General features: G+C 41.3%; 2 protein-coding genes across 3 annotated transcripts in view; one reads left to right on the forward strand and one right to left on the reverse strand.

The window, feature by feature from the left end:
• The window catches only part of LOC117394674 (ranBP-type and C3HC4-type zinc finger-containing protein 1-like), a 30,141-nt gene extending 27,118 nt beyond the window's left edge, over positions 1 to 3,023 (forward strand). For both annotated transcript variants that reach the window (XM_033993100.3, XM_033993099.3), the window contains exons 12-14: positions 573 to 671; positions 823 to 966; positions 1,474 to 3,023. In XM_033993100.3, the coding sequence (XP_033848991.3) occupies positions 573 to 671; positions 823 to 966; positions 1,474 to 1,554 (324 nt within the window). In that variant the 3' untranslated portion in view covers positions 1,555 to 3,023. The remainder of the gene's footprint in view (positions 1 to 572; positions 672 to 822; positions 967 to 1,473) is intronic.
• Positions 3,024 to 5,425: 2,402 nt separating this feature from the next.
• LOC117435621 (glycosylphosphatidylinositol anchor attachment 1 protein-like) lies at positions 5,426 to 14,877 on the reverse strand. The gene is made up of 13 exons (XM_034058945.3): positions 14,572 to 14,877; positions 13,784 to 13,932; positions 12,244 to 12,423; positions 11,930 to 12,041; positions 11,516 to 11,663; positions 10,797 to 10,898; positions 10,341 to 10,537; positions 10,058 to 10,254; positions 8,435 to 8,588; positions 7,590 to 7,661; positions 6,991 to 7,187; positions 6,547 to 6,717; positions 5,426 to 6,187 (listed from the first exon to the last, which is right to left on the reverse strand). The coding sequence occupies exons 2-13, from the start codon at positions 13,855 to 13,857 to the stop codon at positions 5,941 to 5,943; spliced, it is 1,851 nt and encodes a 616-aa protein (XP_033914836.1). The 5' UTR covers positions 13,858 to 13,932; positions 14,572 to 14,877; the 3' UTR covers positions 5,426 to 5,940.
• Between the last annotated feature and the right edge of the window lie 2,748 nt (positions 14,878 to 17,625).

The following is a 17,625-nucleotide window of genomic DNA, read 5'->3' on the forward strand; positions in this document are numbered from 1 at the left end:
AATCCCCTGGTAAAGGGTGTAACAATACACGATACGTATCTCAATATGCAGTTCACAGTACAAAATGTACGCACAGTACAGAAACCAGGACCAGAGGACACCGTTTGAAATTACGTGGAGATAAACTTATTAATAAACTTTCTTATATTCTTATGTATCCTGATACATGTGATGATCTTGATCGGCTACTTGTATAATGTATATGAATATCAAATGATCAGTTAACGAAGGACTATTTTGTTAAAAGACTAAATTTAAATTAGATGATAGGGACAGTATATGTGCATATCTTCAACTAGAAAATACACTTATTCTTCATTAAAGAAAGGCGAACTACAGTGAGTTGTGCTTTTGGTCTTGTATCGCAATACATACATTACAGTACATACCCCTATAACATGTAGAACAATGGTGCACTTCCCTTCTCTCACACTAGTTGGCAGGATCAAGCATTATGGCTCCATTAATTAGTTACATTTCATACATACATATATTGTCTTGTGCAGTGAATGTGGGTGAGATGTTTATTTCCTGACAATGAAAGTGTCCCCCTCACTTACTCTCCCTCCCAGGCAATTCATGAGGGGATGAACTGTCGGCAGTACCAGGATGACCTGCAGTTCCGTGCCATCAATGACTCGGCCGCACGCAAAACTACTGAGATGCTCAATGTAAGCAGGGCCTCTGTGTGTGTCTCTAGCTGCGTATGTCCCTTCCCCCACCTTCAAAGACTCTGTCTTTCTCGGTGTCTGCCTCTCTCTCTCTGTGCCTCTGTCTCTCCCAGTCTGTCTCAGCCTCTCTCTCTTGCTCTCTCTCTCTCAGACCCTCGTCCAGACAGGTGAGGCCATGCACTGCCCCAAGTGCAGGATCATTGTTCAGAAGAAGGAGGGCTGTGATTGGATACGCTGCACCGTGTGTCACACCGAGATCTGCTGGGTCACCAAGGGGCCGCGCTGGGGGTCGGGGGTGAGTGCTCATTCACTCACTCAGCTTCATTCAGTCATCCTCCTATTCATACACTCATCATCAGCTTTCAGTCATTGAGTTTACTCATTTTAGTTCATTTCACCTTCATCATTTCATTTTCATATGCTCATTCACCATCATTCAGTCATCTCCATCGCTATACACGTATCTTCATCAGTCAGTCATTATCTTCCTAATTCATCTTTAATACACTCATGTTTATTTTTATTCAGTCATCTTTGTTTTAATACGCACATGTTTATTTTCATTGTCATCTTTATCCAGTAATTCATGTATATTCACTTACTCATTTTCATTATTCAGTCATTAGATTAATTCAGTCCTTTTATTTTCAGCCATTCTTCTTTGTTATCATTCATTCATTCACGGAATTCGTTGTCATTTCATTTTTATTCTGTCATTGAATTAATTCAACCAGCCGTCAGCATGAGTTTTTAACCTCCAGACCATACCTCGAAGTTTCAGGTTTGATTTTCTTCACCGCAGGGCCCAGGAGACATCAGTGGCGGGTGCCGGTGTAACGTCAACAGACAGAGGTGCCACCCACAGTGCCAGAACTGCCACTAGAGTCACCTGTGCTGACTTCTGGTACTGCAAAGAGGGAGTGACAATGGTTGGTAAAGACAGCTGGGTTCAGCTCAGGAAACAGCAACTGAAGTCCTGCTCACTTCACTGCTAACCCACGCAGGCAACAACGCTAGGCAATACCTAAGAACACATTGGTGTTGGAGGGGCTTGGAATCTGATGTAATCACATTTTTGTTTTGTTAGGCTTTGGCATTTCTTTAACGCTGTGAAATGTGAATACTAACCTTAAAAAATATTATAATAATGTAACACTTGAGGCATGTAGCAGCTTTCACATTATATTATTTTAGAGCAAGCACAGTAGAAAGCTTTGGGATGAACCGACGTGTAAAACCGATAGCCGCTCTGACCTTGAGTGGATGAAAATCAGCTGATATCTTACACAGCACCCTGTGCTACATATGGTTTTTATAATATCTAGTTTAATAAGAAGAATTAAACAGTATAGCTAATTGTAATGTGTGAGCTTTTCCACATGTTACAACAAGCCATGTGAAACAGCCATCTGAAATCTCTCTGTATCTGGTAGCTCGTATCAATGTCAGGGTCTACTATACGTTACAATACAATACAGTATTCACAGTGCTTTCTTATATATATTTTTTTTTAATGTTTTGATGGATAAAAAGTATTTATCGTAAAACTGTTCTGGGCTGTTTTCGGATGCTTTTAAAAAGGTCTAGAAATGTAGTTAATCTCTTCTGATATGGAGCTTGGTAATTGAGCCCCCCATGACATCTGTCTGGTTTGCCGGTGCTCACTGTAAGCACCCTCATAGAAGTTTCCCATAGTAAAAGCATAAGTGTAATAAAGCGTAGGCAAGCATCGTAAAGCATAGCTAAGCATTGTAAAGCATGGAGAGATATAGGAAAGCATATGACAAACCATCGTAGACTTGTAAATGTATAGTTACAACCATGCAAAAACTGCAACAGTACAGGTAGGCAGAGAGACAGAAAAATCTGATGTCAACCAGGTTTCAAGGTGAAAGGGGATGAGGAGAAACTGCAAACCTTTTTTGATGAAAAGAAAGAGAGGTAGCAGAATATGCCAATAGAGACCATTTGAATTTGAGAGGGAGAGAACAGATGAGAATGAGACCAGTGTTTAAACTCACTTGTGGTTAGAGGGGAGAAAAAAAGGCAGCATCATTTTAAAGGTCTTTTTCAGCTGTGTACAGTTTTACCCATTACCTGTTGGGTTTGCTTTCATTATGATGATCTCTTTTACATTTCTGTCTGTTCAAACTGCATGGAAATTGTTCTGCTAGACACACCCTACACGTAATGTATAAAGTATTGCTCAGACTCATGAACTCCTATTAAACAAGCATGAAAAGGATTTTTTTTGTTTTACTTCAGAATTTTGCTGAAAGTTCTGAGCACTGGATGACATTTACTGTATACACAAATCCGTATCAGTGGTTGGTGGATTTCTTGTGTGTGATTTATAATATGGGTATGTGAACTCTATTTAGGTTGGAACGTTATACTCTCTTAAGATTGAGATGAGCTGAGTGTGTATCAGCGTTTCTGCCGCAGAGCTGATAGGAGTCGGGTAGACATTGATTCCTGATCAATGCAATGGACTAACAGAGTCTGCAGTTAGGAGACGTGTATGAATGTAATAATCTAGACGGGTGCTGGTTAAGAGATGGAGCATGCTAAATGACACCCCCATTCACACTTTCTGTTTGTTGTTTAACATGTTTATAGTTGTGGGTCTCTCATCTCAACCAGTCTGTACACTGTTAGAGACTGGAACTTATTTTCTTAAATTGCCTTAAAAACTGCCAAAATGCACTTCTGTGAATCTCAATGTATGTTTCTGGAACTTGTCGGTCTCCTGCCCAAAGTTCAGGGGAAATACGACTGTTGAACTCTTAAATAAGTAAATAAACAAATAAATAAAGAAAGAACAGAACAATAAATCATGTTCAGTTTTTTACTTGGTGAATATAAGATTATAAAAGACTTCTATATCCTTTATTAATTTTACTTTATTCTCTTTGTGGTGGTATATCTAAGCAACCACTGCATGCAATGTGATGAAATTTACCCATCTGTATTCTTGATTTTTCTTGTGTTGCTCATTCAAAATTAACCCCTTCACTGCCGCATTGCTTTTACCTCAGGCCATATCAATGACACAGACCACATGCTTTTGGGTCTTTATAGTCGGTACACTGCTGTATTCTTATTTTCTCAATAAAGTTCCATTACAGGTTGTGTCCACCGAACATTATCCCTTCCAGTGCCACACCCACCGACTGTATTATTGATACAGACCACTTGGTTTCAGACAGGGTCTTTACAAGCTGTATTCTATGATTCTTTCAACATAGTTCCATTACAGGTGGTGTCCAGATAAAATGAATCACTTTACTGCCACATTATTTTTAACATGTGAATGTATCAATGATACAGCTGTTTTACACATTTCCATTTTATGCCATGTTTACAGACCATTCAATCTGATATGAAGTACCCCTTATATCATTTTTTGGGGGATGCTTTGTTGGGCAGTGGTATACAGACATTTCTTGTGTGCTTGTTTACTGCAGTTTTCCACAGTAGGTTGCTACCTCGATATTCCACGATCTGTCAACACATTAAAAAAATAGTGAAATATTAACTGAATTAGTAAAGGACCCTTACGCAGTAAAGTATAGCACGTGACAGTTTGCTATCAACGTGATGTAATGAATCGGCATCTCAGCCCATTGCATTGAACGGAAAGGCAAGGGCTGGGCGTGAACCACAAACCATCCGATTCAAAGACGAGCGACTTGCCATTCAACTTGAATTGAATGGCTGATGTCAGTATTATTAACTCATCAGCCGCTACAATACAATAGCCAAACCATGAAACAACTGTATTTGTGAAATAAGGAAGGAGCATTGTATAGCCTGCTGTTTTAAAAAGCAGACCATTCCCCAAGGTAGTTTTAGTGTAGACACAGGTTTGCTGCCATCACTGAGTTAAATATAGATTTGAAAAATTACATCTATAAGCCTTTATAACAGTCCAGGAAGCAAGGAAGATTTTTCAGAACACTTTCTTGCTAAACCGATGACAATTTACATGAAGACATCAATCTGAGCTGATACTATAAATTATTCACCAAGAAGGAAACTTTCTATATATATAGCTCCACGACTCTACAGTCAAATCCTTTTAATATCAGATCAATACGACAATAAGCAAGCAGTGTGTATATCACCATTGACATGGCAAAATAAGCATTAAAACAGTGTTGAGGCTACATCGATGAAGGAGGCTGTGTGGTCCAGTGGTTAAAGAAAAGGGCTTGTAACCAGGAGGTCCCCGGTTCAAATCCCACCTCACCCACTGACTCATTGTGTGACCCTGAGCAAGTCACTTAACCTCCTTGTGCTCCGTCTTTGGGGTGAGACGTAATTGTAAGTGACTCTGCATCTGATGCATAGTTCACACACCCTAGTCTCTGTAAGTCGCCTTGGATAAAGGCGTCTGCTAAATAAACAAATAATAATAATAATGACTGTTCTTACAAAAGTGACATAACTGCTTGGACAACCATTGAGAGACAGATTATACATTATTTTCTTATTTTATTAGTGTATGACCAACTACAGCGCTCCCTTGATATTTCCCCATTCCATAATTCACTAATCTTGTTAATTTACCATTAGTCCTTGCTGATAGTAAATTGGACAGGTCCTAGACTTTCCTGTATAAGGGCCCTTAGCTAATTCACGGTTTTCAATACTTCACAGTTTTCTGACATGCGAATCAGACAGCAAAATAGAGGGAGCGCCATATATTAAAACTAAAAACAAGATTATCTAAATAAAACCCAAGTACTGGATTAGCGTTTAATTATTTTATTGATTGTTAAATTATAAAAATTTATGTTAACAAAAAAAAAAAAAATCAGATGGCAATTATAAACCATTTTGCAAAGCCCACTGTTCAGAAATAATACAAATAAAGCTAATAGAGAGCTGCTTCCTCTGGTGTTGAGAGACCATATGGATCCCTGATCAACAGGACAGTTCAGGCTTTCACATCGCAATGCATTTTGGTAAACATAGTCCTGCTTCTCTAAAAGAGACTTGAATGTTTCACGATGGAAAAACCTTCACTGTCCAAAAAGGTTCCAGGAAGCCAAATGTGGATTAAACAGTGGCTGGATTAGCTGGGAGCGTGTGCTCCACTGCAGGCTCCGGGTTCGGGCACACCCCAGTTTGAGCAGCTATGAGGTCTCCTTGGATGCCAACAGGTGAAGACCAGTCAAACCAGATACACTCTGGGCAAGGGGCATGTTTGCAGGTCTAAGTTCTAACCACTAGACCACACTGCCTCCCTGGTCAGTGGAGCTGCCTACTTCCAGAAGACAATGTTCCAGAACTGGAGCCAGCAGGGGTAGATGAAGAGGGCGAGGAGGGGGTAGAGGAGGGAGCCGTACAGGTGGTGGTCAAGGATGCCCTGGGACACTGCGGTGAGGAAGTGCTGCCAGCACTCCAGCAGGGAGACAGGGTACTCTATGAGCTCGTGGTACAGGTATATGGACAGCAGCAGAGTCGTGGCAGGGCTGACCAGGATCAGAGCCACGCCGTGCAGGACCTTACTGCCAGGGGAGAGAGAGAGAACACAGCACAGCGCAAGCTTATTACAGACCTCTGAAGAGCAACATGCAAGTGTGACTACAGTACACTGCACACATTGTACTGTAAACGCTACAATTACTGAGTGTTTATAAGCTATGGATAATAACAGACATCATTGAGAGGAGTTCTGAAACACAGGCCTGGTTGCAGCAGAGCTAGTGTGAGTTTCTAACAATGCTCCAACTCCTGGCTCCTGATAATTTCAATAACAGTCTTCCTTGAGGGGAGTTCTGAAACGCAGGACTGAGTTCAGCAGAGCTAGTGTGAATTTTTAACCCATGCCTGCATCCTCAATGCGCTGCAGTGTCTAGGGGATTACCTGGACCTGTGTGGCTGGATGAAGGCTGCGACAGGAATCATGGTGACGGCCAGGATGAAGCCCAGAGAGAAGTTAATGAGTGTGGTGCAGCCAAGCAGCACAGCCAGGTACAGAAGAGAGAACAACTTGAGAGAGCGCCAGCCTCTCTCTGTACCTGCACCAGACAGGACCCTGCGAGGGGGAGGGAGGGAGGGAAAGGAGGGTATAGAGAGAGATTAAATCTTGTACATTTTCATAGGCCACACTGTTCAAATATAACTAAGACAGGGAGACATACATGACATTGTTCTTTAAGATGCTGTATTAAATGAATGCAGGGAATGCTCACTCAAACTGGTGTGTGTTGCAGAGCACTGTTATTATACAGGGTTATTATCACACAATTCCAAAGGTTTTACACATTTTTAAAAGGATCCCATGAGAGGTAAGGAACTGGTCACTTACCTGTGTGTGTTGTGGGGCAGTGCGAGTCCAGCCACGTAGATAGCGATGGCAGTCAGCACTACAGCCTCAGTCTCGGACACAGGGAAGTGCTGGATAGCCATCTCCTGACTCAGCACTGGCAGGAAGTACAGAGCCAGACCAGTCAAGTGGCAGATTATCACTGGGGTGGCTAGAGACAGTAGGCTGGGGCTGGAGTCCTGCCAGGGGAGAGGGCAGGTGAATAAAAGGTAAAACAAATAAAAAAAAGAAATATGAGAAAACAGACAAAACGCAGAGTTAGAAACTAGCCCTGTTGCACCCAGTAGTACCTGGTACAGGGATGGAAGTTAGACTCCCATTCCATAGCAGTTTGATCCATTACTGGGTTTACTATGAGTTTAATAAGACACACCTGAGCTTGTTATCTACACACTGTGGCTAATCCTGGAATGGATGAAACTGTGATGCAAGAGTCTTATTTCCAGCCCAATGGTACTGTAATACCTGATATCATGTTTTAAAATGATTGCTAGAACATGTTTCTTTCAAAACTGCACATTTGAGACCGATAAATGGTGTGAAAAGTGTACGAGATTATTTTGGCTGCTCCAATCCCTCACCTGCTCTCCTTCGCTGACCCCATCCTCCAGTGCTCTGGCAGGGTCGCTCAGCTGAACCCACAGGTCCAGCGCCTGCAGCACAGTCAAGGAACACAGCCACAGATCACCCGGCAACACAGCACAGCATAAACCACAAAGCCGCCGGAATGAATCTCCTCCTACCAGCTGCTGTTAATACCAACGTAAGCATAAGACCCCTACTTAGTTGAATGCTAGTCGCTGTATGGTTTACGGTTCGTGTCTAACCTTTGCCTTTCCATTTAATTCAATTGGCTGAAGCGCTAATTCATTAAACCACTCAGACAATTAAAACACCAGGTTTCAGAGCATCCCAGGGCATCTTACACGGTAGCTTACCAACTAACAGCACTGTGTATGTATACAGCTTTGCTAAAGGTCAATTCCATTATCATTAAATAAATATTTTGTGTTTTACAGATACTGTGACCTGCCTACCACCACTCTGCACACCAAGCTGCTGATGGAATAGGAAGTTGAAAACTGAAATGTTCAATGAACTTGGCTAAGCTGTGTACCACAGCGTGTCTTACTGTAAAATGTCTAATTGCATCCGTTTGTCATTGTTTTTCACTGTGGGGTCCCCAAGTGTCTTCCCCTGGTAAAAGCACGGCCATGTGGCTCTCGAGCTCCTGGGTGTAAAAGAGAACCTTCAGATCTCCTGAACTGGGCAATTGCAGCAGCGAGGGGACGTAATTAGACATTTTATAAAATCGTCGAGAAAGATAAGGGGGAACAATTAGGAACTCAATTTAAAAAACCCTCTTTTTAATTGGTTATGGTGCCTGTGTCTGTCATTGTTTCAGCGTCACGCTGTGAAAGGATACACGCAGCACCAGTATGAGTGCCAGGAAGCCGAAGGCAGGCATGTAGTATCCGATGGAGACGAAGCGCGTGAGCGAGGGCATCAGGTAGAAGAAGTAGGACTGGTGGAAACGCTCCAGGAGGTTATTGAGCTTCCGAAACATCCCCTCGATCAGCCTGCAGCCAGGAGAGAGGGGATACCGTCAGGATACCCGGAGAGCACAGCAATTCCCTTTCACACATTCAATTAAACCAAAATAAAGTTAAAAAAAAAAAAAGTGTGTTCATTTCACAAGCTGCCTTTCTCTCATTTGCCCTAATTTATACAATTCAAAATCATCACACTGAGTGATTTAAAAGCCTCCAGGAATCAAATTTTCAGTTCACCTGGGGTGCTGACATTTTTACTGATGGAAGGTGACCTTTTTACAAGGTGATACCGGAAACTAACACAAAGCATGCTGCGCAACCAGCAAATGCCACTGATTCGTCACTTTGTTTTGTGTTGTGTAAGCAAGTTAAAAGATTTTATTCCATTTCAATGAATATCTAACAACTTAAATATGTTAAGGGAATTACTCAGGAAGTATCTGCACTGCCCTACTCAATACAATACCAATATGTTTATACTACATACTGCTAATGTTTCACTAATCAAATCAATGCATGACTTGACACTCACACTAGCCCTGCTGTACCCAGACCTGAGTTTCAGAACTACCATCAATTCATTATTTAAATGACCAGAAGCCAGAAGTTTGATGTTAAATACTTTGTTCTTCCCAATATAGCTGCATGAACTCCTCCTATTAGCAAGCCTACAAACTCCCAGGTGTAACTTATTCATGCTGCAATGAAAAGTGCGATCAGTTAATTCAGAGCAGATTTAGAGGCAAAGGGTCTGACTGTTCAAACTCCTGTCACCTACCTGGTCAGTAATATACCTGAATTCTGAATCCAGCAGCAGGGCTAGTGGGAGCTTTCAAGCCTTGTGTTGCTGATATTGACTTGAGATTATAAAAAGTCATCTTCAATTAATTCATGAGCATTTTTACAGTTCTATATTAAATGTTGAATTGGATGAGGACATTTTAATAAAAGGGACAAGCTCTGTACTTCCTTGTAAAAAGGAATAAATTACAGTACAGTACCTTCAAATGAGTTCGGGGAGCTACTGTATGTTCTTACTCATCTCATTTACATAGTACATGTAAACATTCATGACATAAACAAGATGAAAATGAAAATCCATAGCATACAGTATTTTTTGTCATAGATGTGGACGCAATACTGTATGTCATGGTTATTCATGAAATATCCTCTGTGTACATCCCCCTCACCCCCCAATAGTGCAAGAGATGACGGGCCGTATTTTCAAAGCATTCACTCCAGTCTTTAACTACCTCTGATCAACCCGAGAGTCTTTTTCATTCTCTTGTACTCTTTGTATGATAGACCCCACTTACACAAAGAGTGTGTGAGAATGAAATACACTCTTACTTGATTGAAGGTAGACACTTAAAAACATACGTTAGAGACTGGGTGAGATTTGCAATCGAGGCCCAAGGTCACTACAGTGCTTCTTCAGTGTCCTTGCACTAGGACTGGTAAGTATTACAGGGCTGGCTTCCCAGCAGTGTACTGACTTGCCGACAGTCGTCATGTCGAACTTGTACTGTCTGAAGCTGTTGATCCCTCTCATCGTGACAGCCTCGATGTGGTAGCGCAGAAACAAGCCGTGGTCACCCTGAGGATGACCAGAGCCCTGCTTCAGAACCATCAACAGCATGGTGCTCAGGGAGTGGGTGTAGCCAGGTAGAGTGTCCCAGTCATTACGCTGGAGCTGAGGAGACAGAGTAAGAAACATGGTGGGAAAGTGGATAGAGAGGGTTATCTAGCCCTAGGGAGGGGGCGCAGGGAGAGGGTTACCTTGCCCTGGATGGTGCAGAGCACACCTGTCTTCTGGCAGAATGCATAGAACAGGTTGACCAGGTCCAGGTTTGGGAGCTGCCCGTTTAACCCCTCAAGCGCCACGTCCATGCTGGTGATGACATCGCTGCTCAACTCCAGAGACAGTGCAGCCTGGATAGCACCAGCACGACCCTGCATAGGGGACGATCTCAGACCTGAGAGAGGTGAGACGGGGGACTTCTGTTAGAATACAAGCAGGACTATTGCACCACACCACCACACACACACACACACACACAGAGACAGACACATTGTGTCCAGAACAATTTGTGCAAGGCACGTCAAACACCAAATCTAGCATATATTTTTACTTGCTGTATGTTATACACATTTCTTTCTTTTTTTTCTGGTAGTGAATGTGTTTGTCCGTCCATGAGTGTGAGTTTGTGACACAATGTCCTCAGCTCCGCCCACCTGTCATGTTGACATCATGATAGGCCTCTAGCCACGCCTCCGTTCCGATGAGGTCGTGCTCGTTGACCAGGAAGATGATGTCTTTAGCCCAGTAGATCTGACCTTTAAACAGAAACAGAAAACATCAAGACCACAGCACAGGGACTCCTGTGGGCTGTGCAGATCCTCAGAAAATCTTACAAGAAATTCTCTTTAACTCATTCTAATTCGGCAGGTTTGAATTAAAACAGAAAGGAACCTGTGTTAATTGTGAAGCACATAATTTGTGATCTACATATTAATAAAGTACCAATTAATGAAAACAATTCAAAGTCTTGTGGCAGAGCAAATTATTATTAATGGAAATGAAGACACAGAGAAAGACTTTTGTCATTGAACTTATAAATATCTTCCTTAGGAAACCAAAGCTTCAATGAGGTCTGAAAAAGATTTAACCACTTTCTAATTATGTTTAATTATCCTTTCTTTGATGGGTTACTGTTTTTTATTTTTATTTTAGTGTTATATACTACAAATCATACTTTCATTTTCCAGCTAATTCAAAAGGAAAGAATATTCGAATATGAAAAACCTGGTTCTTCCAAGCACTGTTAATAGTTATAGATGAAAACTGAATTAAATGAGTATTTCTAAAATTAGCATTACGAAGTGTTACAGTGGTAAAGGTTGAGTGTATATGTCCCCAGCAGCGATCCCAGCCCCCCAGCCCCAGCTCTTACTCCTGAAGTATGAGGCGATGGCGAGCAGCAGCCCCACGGCCTGGTTGTTGTTGTTGCCCTCGCTGCAGGGGGCGCTCAGCACAATGGACTCAGTGCGGGGACCCCTGGGAGCCCGCAGGATTCCATACACATTCGTGCCTCGCACCATCTACACATTGGGGGGAGAGAGACACACATTCAGATCATGTGGTCTTTATTTGAACAACAAACAATTTGTTGTTACTTGCTCAGAAATATATTAAACACCTCCTTTCAACAAAGAGTTTCATATTGTGTTTATTGAATGGATGACTGTGTTAATATGCAGTCTAACCTTGTGTGTTTGTGCAAACTGGACTTTGGTTAATTAATGAAGAGCATGAAAAGAGGAGCAAGAAATCAGAAAGAATGGGGTTGAGGGACAGAAGCACGTACGTATCTCTCCTTGACTTCGTCAGGGAAGGGCAGGGTCTGGGAGAAGCTCTGAGTGTAGACCTCTAGCCCCCGAGACTTCATAGTCTTCACCAGCCAGTCCACTGGCATACCACTGAGAGAAGAGAAAGGGGGGAGAGAGGGAGCACAGGAAGAGAGGGGGCAGGGACGAGAGAAGGGGAAACAGGGGAAGAGAAAAGAGCACAATACTTTGTTAATGCCATTATTTGTGTCTTTAAAACTCAGCTGGTAGTGTACTGTGCACGAGACAAACTCATCGTAATGGTTGCGAGAGGCTTCGTGATTTCTACGCTCACCCAGTCTTCTTCTTCTGCCCGGCAAACTCCCTGGTGTAGGAGATGGCTCGCTCTCCAAACACAAACTTCTCCTCCACCATGGTGGAGCCCATGGCATTCTCAGACATGTAGGTGCGCAGCATGAAGGGCTCAAATGCCAGCCCCATGAACCAGGAGACACCAACCAGGTAACACAGAACACTGCAGAGAGGACAGAGCAGAGAGGAGAGACTGTGAGAGAGAGGAGAGAAAACACAGCCTTAAGGGTAAGGAAGGGAAGACAGGCTGAGAGAGGGAGTGATGGAGGGGTACGGATGGAGAGTAGGGGTGTGCAGAAACTCATACTCATCCAGGGCACTGATACTTTTATTGCCATACTGGAGCACCAAGGTTCACCAGTATGGCAGTAAAAATGTCAGCAGCCTGGATGAGAGAAATATTCTTTTAAAACACTTAAGTACGATAAGTACTTCTTAAAAGGTAATTTTGTGGATGGGGAGAGTGCGAGAGAGTGAAAGATGGGTATGCTATTATTTCATATTGCGTCACTGTTTTTATACATTTATTTATATATATATATATATATATATATATATATATATATATATATATATATATATATATATATATATATATATATATATATATATATAAGGCTTAATTTAACAATTTGGTTTAATTTAGTTATTGTTTTCTATCAAACTAGGCTTTTAAGCTGGCCAAGTCTTCATTTTTCATTGCAAGCAGAACATACAAACGAGATCGGCACATGTTAATAAGCAACTAATCTTTATTAAAGCTATAATGAAAAATAAAGCATTTTGCTGGACACATTACTACAATCATTGAGACGAGTAACTGTATTTAAATTAATAAAGATGAGTCACTTTGGCATTTAAACAAAAAAGTAAGACTTAAAATTTAAAAGCCCATTTAGTGGTTTCATGAAGAAAAAAAAAAAATTTAAAGCAGTTTTACTATTAACGTGTTTCTAAGTTGTGATTGAGATACACGAATGGATTAACAGGTATCAATTGCATTGAGTAGAAAAGCTGATGTAAAATACCTGTTTATAGACATATATGCAGTAATTTATAGAAAGCTATTTATTTTAAGATGGTCAGATCACTTGCAGCTAACGCACTTCCCCCATGATGGCGACTTCCGGTTTTCTCCTGCTGTCGAGACCGCACATCGAGGGGGCCCATCTACCCCACTTAGACAGCGTGTTTTCAAAATGTTTTTATTTTAACGTTTAAACTATATATTTTTTAAAGTTTTAAATGTTTATTAAACGGAATCTAGCACCCCTAGTATGGAGAGGGCGAGAGGGAGTGAAGGAGGGGTATGGAGAGGGCGAGAGGGAGTGAAGGAGGGGTATGGAGAGGGCGAGAGGGAGTGAAGGAGGGGTATGGTGAGGGCGAGAGGGAGTGAAGGAGGGGTATGGTGAGGGTGAGAGGGAGTGAAGGAGGGGTATGGAGAGGGTGAGGGAGTGAAGGAGGGATATGGAGAGGGCAAGAGGGAGTGAAAGGGTATGGACAGGGTAAAGGATGGTACCGACCAGAGAGGTGTGTTGAGCCGGGTCACCAGGCTGGTCAGAGCTCGTCTGCGGTTCGGGTCAGAGAGCAGCCCCATCGCTGAGACCGGACCTCAATGCAGAGGGAGCACAGGACACGTGGAGACAAGGTGACAAGGAGACGCACAGCAACCCTGCAGACACAAAACAGAAACACATCAAGGGGTTAGAATTCAAAGGAGCTGCTGGTACCTGACACAAACACCAGGGCTTGACATTCACTAGCCCTTCTGCACCCAGTCCTGGGTTTGATATATATCATGATACAGGTGGTGGGCTACTTGTATGATGCATAATATGATCAACTTATGACAGATACATTATACAATAGGGATAGTATGTATTCATACCAACTATAAAACATGCTTATTTATCACAGAACACAGGCTTAGTTTAAATACAAGGGGACAGGCCCCTAAACATACACGGTACAATATTTAAGGCGCATGTGAGTGTAAGAAATGGAATACCTAGTCATGTTGTTGAAACAGAATCCCTTTATAACCCAACTTGACAAAGTTCTGAGATCAAACTACAATACCGTGTACTTTAATTTAAGTACGTGCTCCTCTGGTTTAATATTAAGAAGAAACGGCGATGTGAAATGAAGCTACGTGTATTATTAAATAATACTACTAAGGTAGCATATCAGTGCATGGCAGGCAGTTATTAAAAAGCACGTAAACATCTTTACACTTCTAATAATAGTGCAATTTAGAGAGGTGTATTAATGTTATTTTTTTTAGTATGAATAATTATATAAAACCACTTACCTTCCTCCCTCTGCGTGTGTGTTAATGTATTGATCTGCTGTACCAGCCTGTGTTTCTTTTGTTTGTATCAATAGTAAAAAGAAGGGAGAAGCTAGCAGCAACAGTCTGTCTTCTTGTGATTAAAAAACCGAGATATTTAACTCCAGTCAACCCCAGACTAGTTTTAAATCTTAGCCGCTGAATTTGACAGATTATACAAGCACGGCCTAAACGTTTCTACAACCCTGTTGCCGTGGTCCTTGTTTCCAGACGAGATACACGTCATGGAACACATTTCCGGCACAGGAAGATGGGTGTGTTTCTATGACGACATCAATCCCCACTTCCAAATTCAAAGGGTGCCTTTATTGGCATGATTAACATCTGCAGTATTGCCAAAGCAATTACAGTACATAATATGTGTATAGGGTTGCCACCTTTGAGATACAAAAATACCGGACGCCCCATCCCTTCCTATTGTCTACTTCTTCATTTGTCTCTGCCATTGTGACTAACGTTACAGTATGATACTTAATAGTTTCGCGCTTCTTCATTCAAAGGGCTGTCAAACTTAACAGCAGCGCGAATGCTCGTACCAGATAACACACAGCGGTGATCACACAAGAAAAACATAACGGTACAGCGTTTTGGTGGCTTACGTTGCTACCTCAATTCTTTCTAGTGCATTTGCACAACGCTGTGTTATAATATTTGAATTTCACTCATACAAGCACAACATGTTATATTAAATTGTTTATTGTAACACATTTTTTAAGAACATATCCAATAGATCAGAATGCTTAGAATTACCGGACATCTTCCAAAAAAAAAACGGACAGGGGGTCAATGTACATACAAATACCGGACAGTCCGGTAAAATACTGGCGGGGTGGCAACCCTACATGTGTAACAACATATCATACAAACAAATAAAAAATAAATACATTAAAAAATATATATTATCAGTTTTGCACAATAAGAGAATAAACGTTTGGAAAAATACAGATTATATAAATAAATAAAGCAATAATATGTTCATGGTAATTTAAATGGTAAAGGAAATAATATTTACAGCAAAAGTAAATAATAATATCAGTATTAATAACAGTGCAGTGAGATTTAACAGAATGTGAATCCCACTGGTGCCTCAGTGCAGAGGGCTCACCCAGTGTCCCTCAGGCTGTGACAGGTGGCCACATACTGGGCAGCCAGCGGGGCAGTGTGTCCCTCCCCCAGGAGGACAGATAGTTTTTCTGGGTTGGTCATTTTTGGGAAATGGGGGAGGGATATTGTAAATTTTTTGTAAATTTTTCAAAATAATGTTTCCTTGTTTGGGAGTATTTATTGGAATTTAGGAGAAACTGCATCTCTGTCTCTACCTCTCCTGTCTCACAGTGACCACACAGCCAATCTTCTCTGGGCAGCCAGGTTTTTTTGTGTTTACCTTTTTCTATGGCCAGGCTGTGGTCACTGAGCCTGTACTTGGTCAGGATCTGTCTTTGCCTTGTATCTCTGACAGTGAAGAGATACTCTGCGAGGGTGTAGTTTCTGTTTAGGGCCCAATACAAATCAAGTTTATTTTAGTGATTTAGTTTCATTGTCCCAATGTTCCAGATAAGATGCAGCTGATTGGCTAGCTAGCAGTGCTCATCTGAAGCTGGTTAGTGTTAGTGGAGGTTAGTGCAGTGAGCTTCAGGGCCAGCTGACTGAGGGGACTCTTTTCTGGGCTGAGCTCTTGGGTTTGCAGGGCCTTATTGTAGTGAGTCTGGGGGGCTTGTGCAGAGATGCATCCAGAATTTTAGTGCTCTTTTTTGGATGTGGATGAGCAGTGGGTAACGACCTAATTCAGCCCTGCATACATGATTAGGTGTTTTCCTCTGGAACTGTATACTGTTCCAATATCACCGCTAACTCATTGATGTAAATATTGAAAGGCGTTGGCTGCAGCCCTGTCTCACTCCACACCCGTGAGAAGAACTCTGTTCTTTTGTTGTCAATTTTTATTCTGCACTTGTTTTCCGAATACATTGATTTAATTATTTCATAAACTTTACCCCCTACTCCACTTTATAGGAAGGGAGTTTCTGTCGTACTTGCTTAAAATGTACCATATAATGGTGTCTATATTATGCATACAGTACCTTATACTTGCGTTACAGTTACACGCCGTTTTCTTAGAAAAATAAACTTCTCCTTTGAGGTAGGTATTGCAATGTTTATATTAATCTCAGCATTGAACACAAGCAGGGTCAACTACGATAGTAAGATTTTTTTATATGGATAAAAAAAAAAGATATTCATGAAAGGTGTTCTATAATGTTGTTATAGCAACCAAAAACTACATGGAACATTATATATATATATATATATATATATATATATATATATATATATATATATATATATATATATATATATATATATATAATACAGCCACTTTTAAAAGTCTTGTGAATGTCACTTTTAGCCAATAAGGTTTTGACCTTAAACTCAGATGAACCGGTCATCAAAGTATCTAAACAAGCACGGCTGCTTATTCAAAGTACCCACAAGTGACTTGAGGTTTGCTAGCCGGTAAGAGCAGACAACCACTTTGTACAGGTGGCTGTATTTCAGGGTTTTCTGTTGAATGCAAATGCACACCAACTGCTATAGGAACAATTCAATTATTTCTACAGAAAGTCCACAACTGCAGAACCTCTTCTTCTTCTTTTAGAGGCAGGTGGTTTCCAACAAACAAATAGTAATCTTTGAAGTAAAATCCACAGTCACGGTTTACCTCTTGTACCTCAATCGTTGGTCTTCAGTTTCTCATCTGAGAAACCCAAAGCGATTAGCTTAACAACTGAAGTGAGCAGAGACGTTTCCAATACTGACAGTCTCCTTACAATGTGAGGGTTGCCACCAAATCTTCTGATAAGATTTATTCATTAAAAGTCTCTCTCAAAGATTCCTTATACAAATTACATTTAACATTTAACAAATCTCATTGCCCTAAAACCTGCCTACTACTAGGAATTGGAAGAGCAATAATGGGCCGAATGCTTTTCTTACTTCAATACTGTTTTTGCAAGG

The sequence above is a fragment of the Acipenser ruthenus genome, chromosome 3, assembly GCF_902713425.1.
Source record: "Acipenser ruthenus chromosome 3, fAciRut3.2 maternal haplotype, whole genome shotgun sequence".
Classification (NCBI taxonomy): Eukaryota; Metazoa; Chordata; class Actinopteri; order Acipenseriformes; family Acipenseridae; genus Acipenser; species Acipenser ruthenus.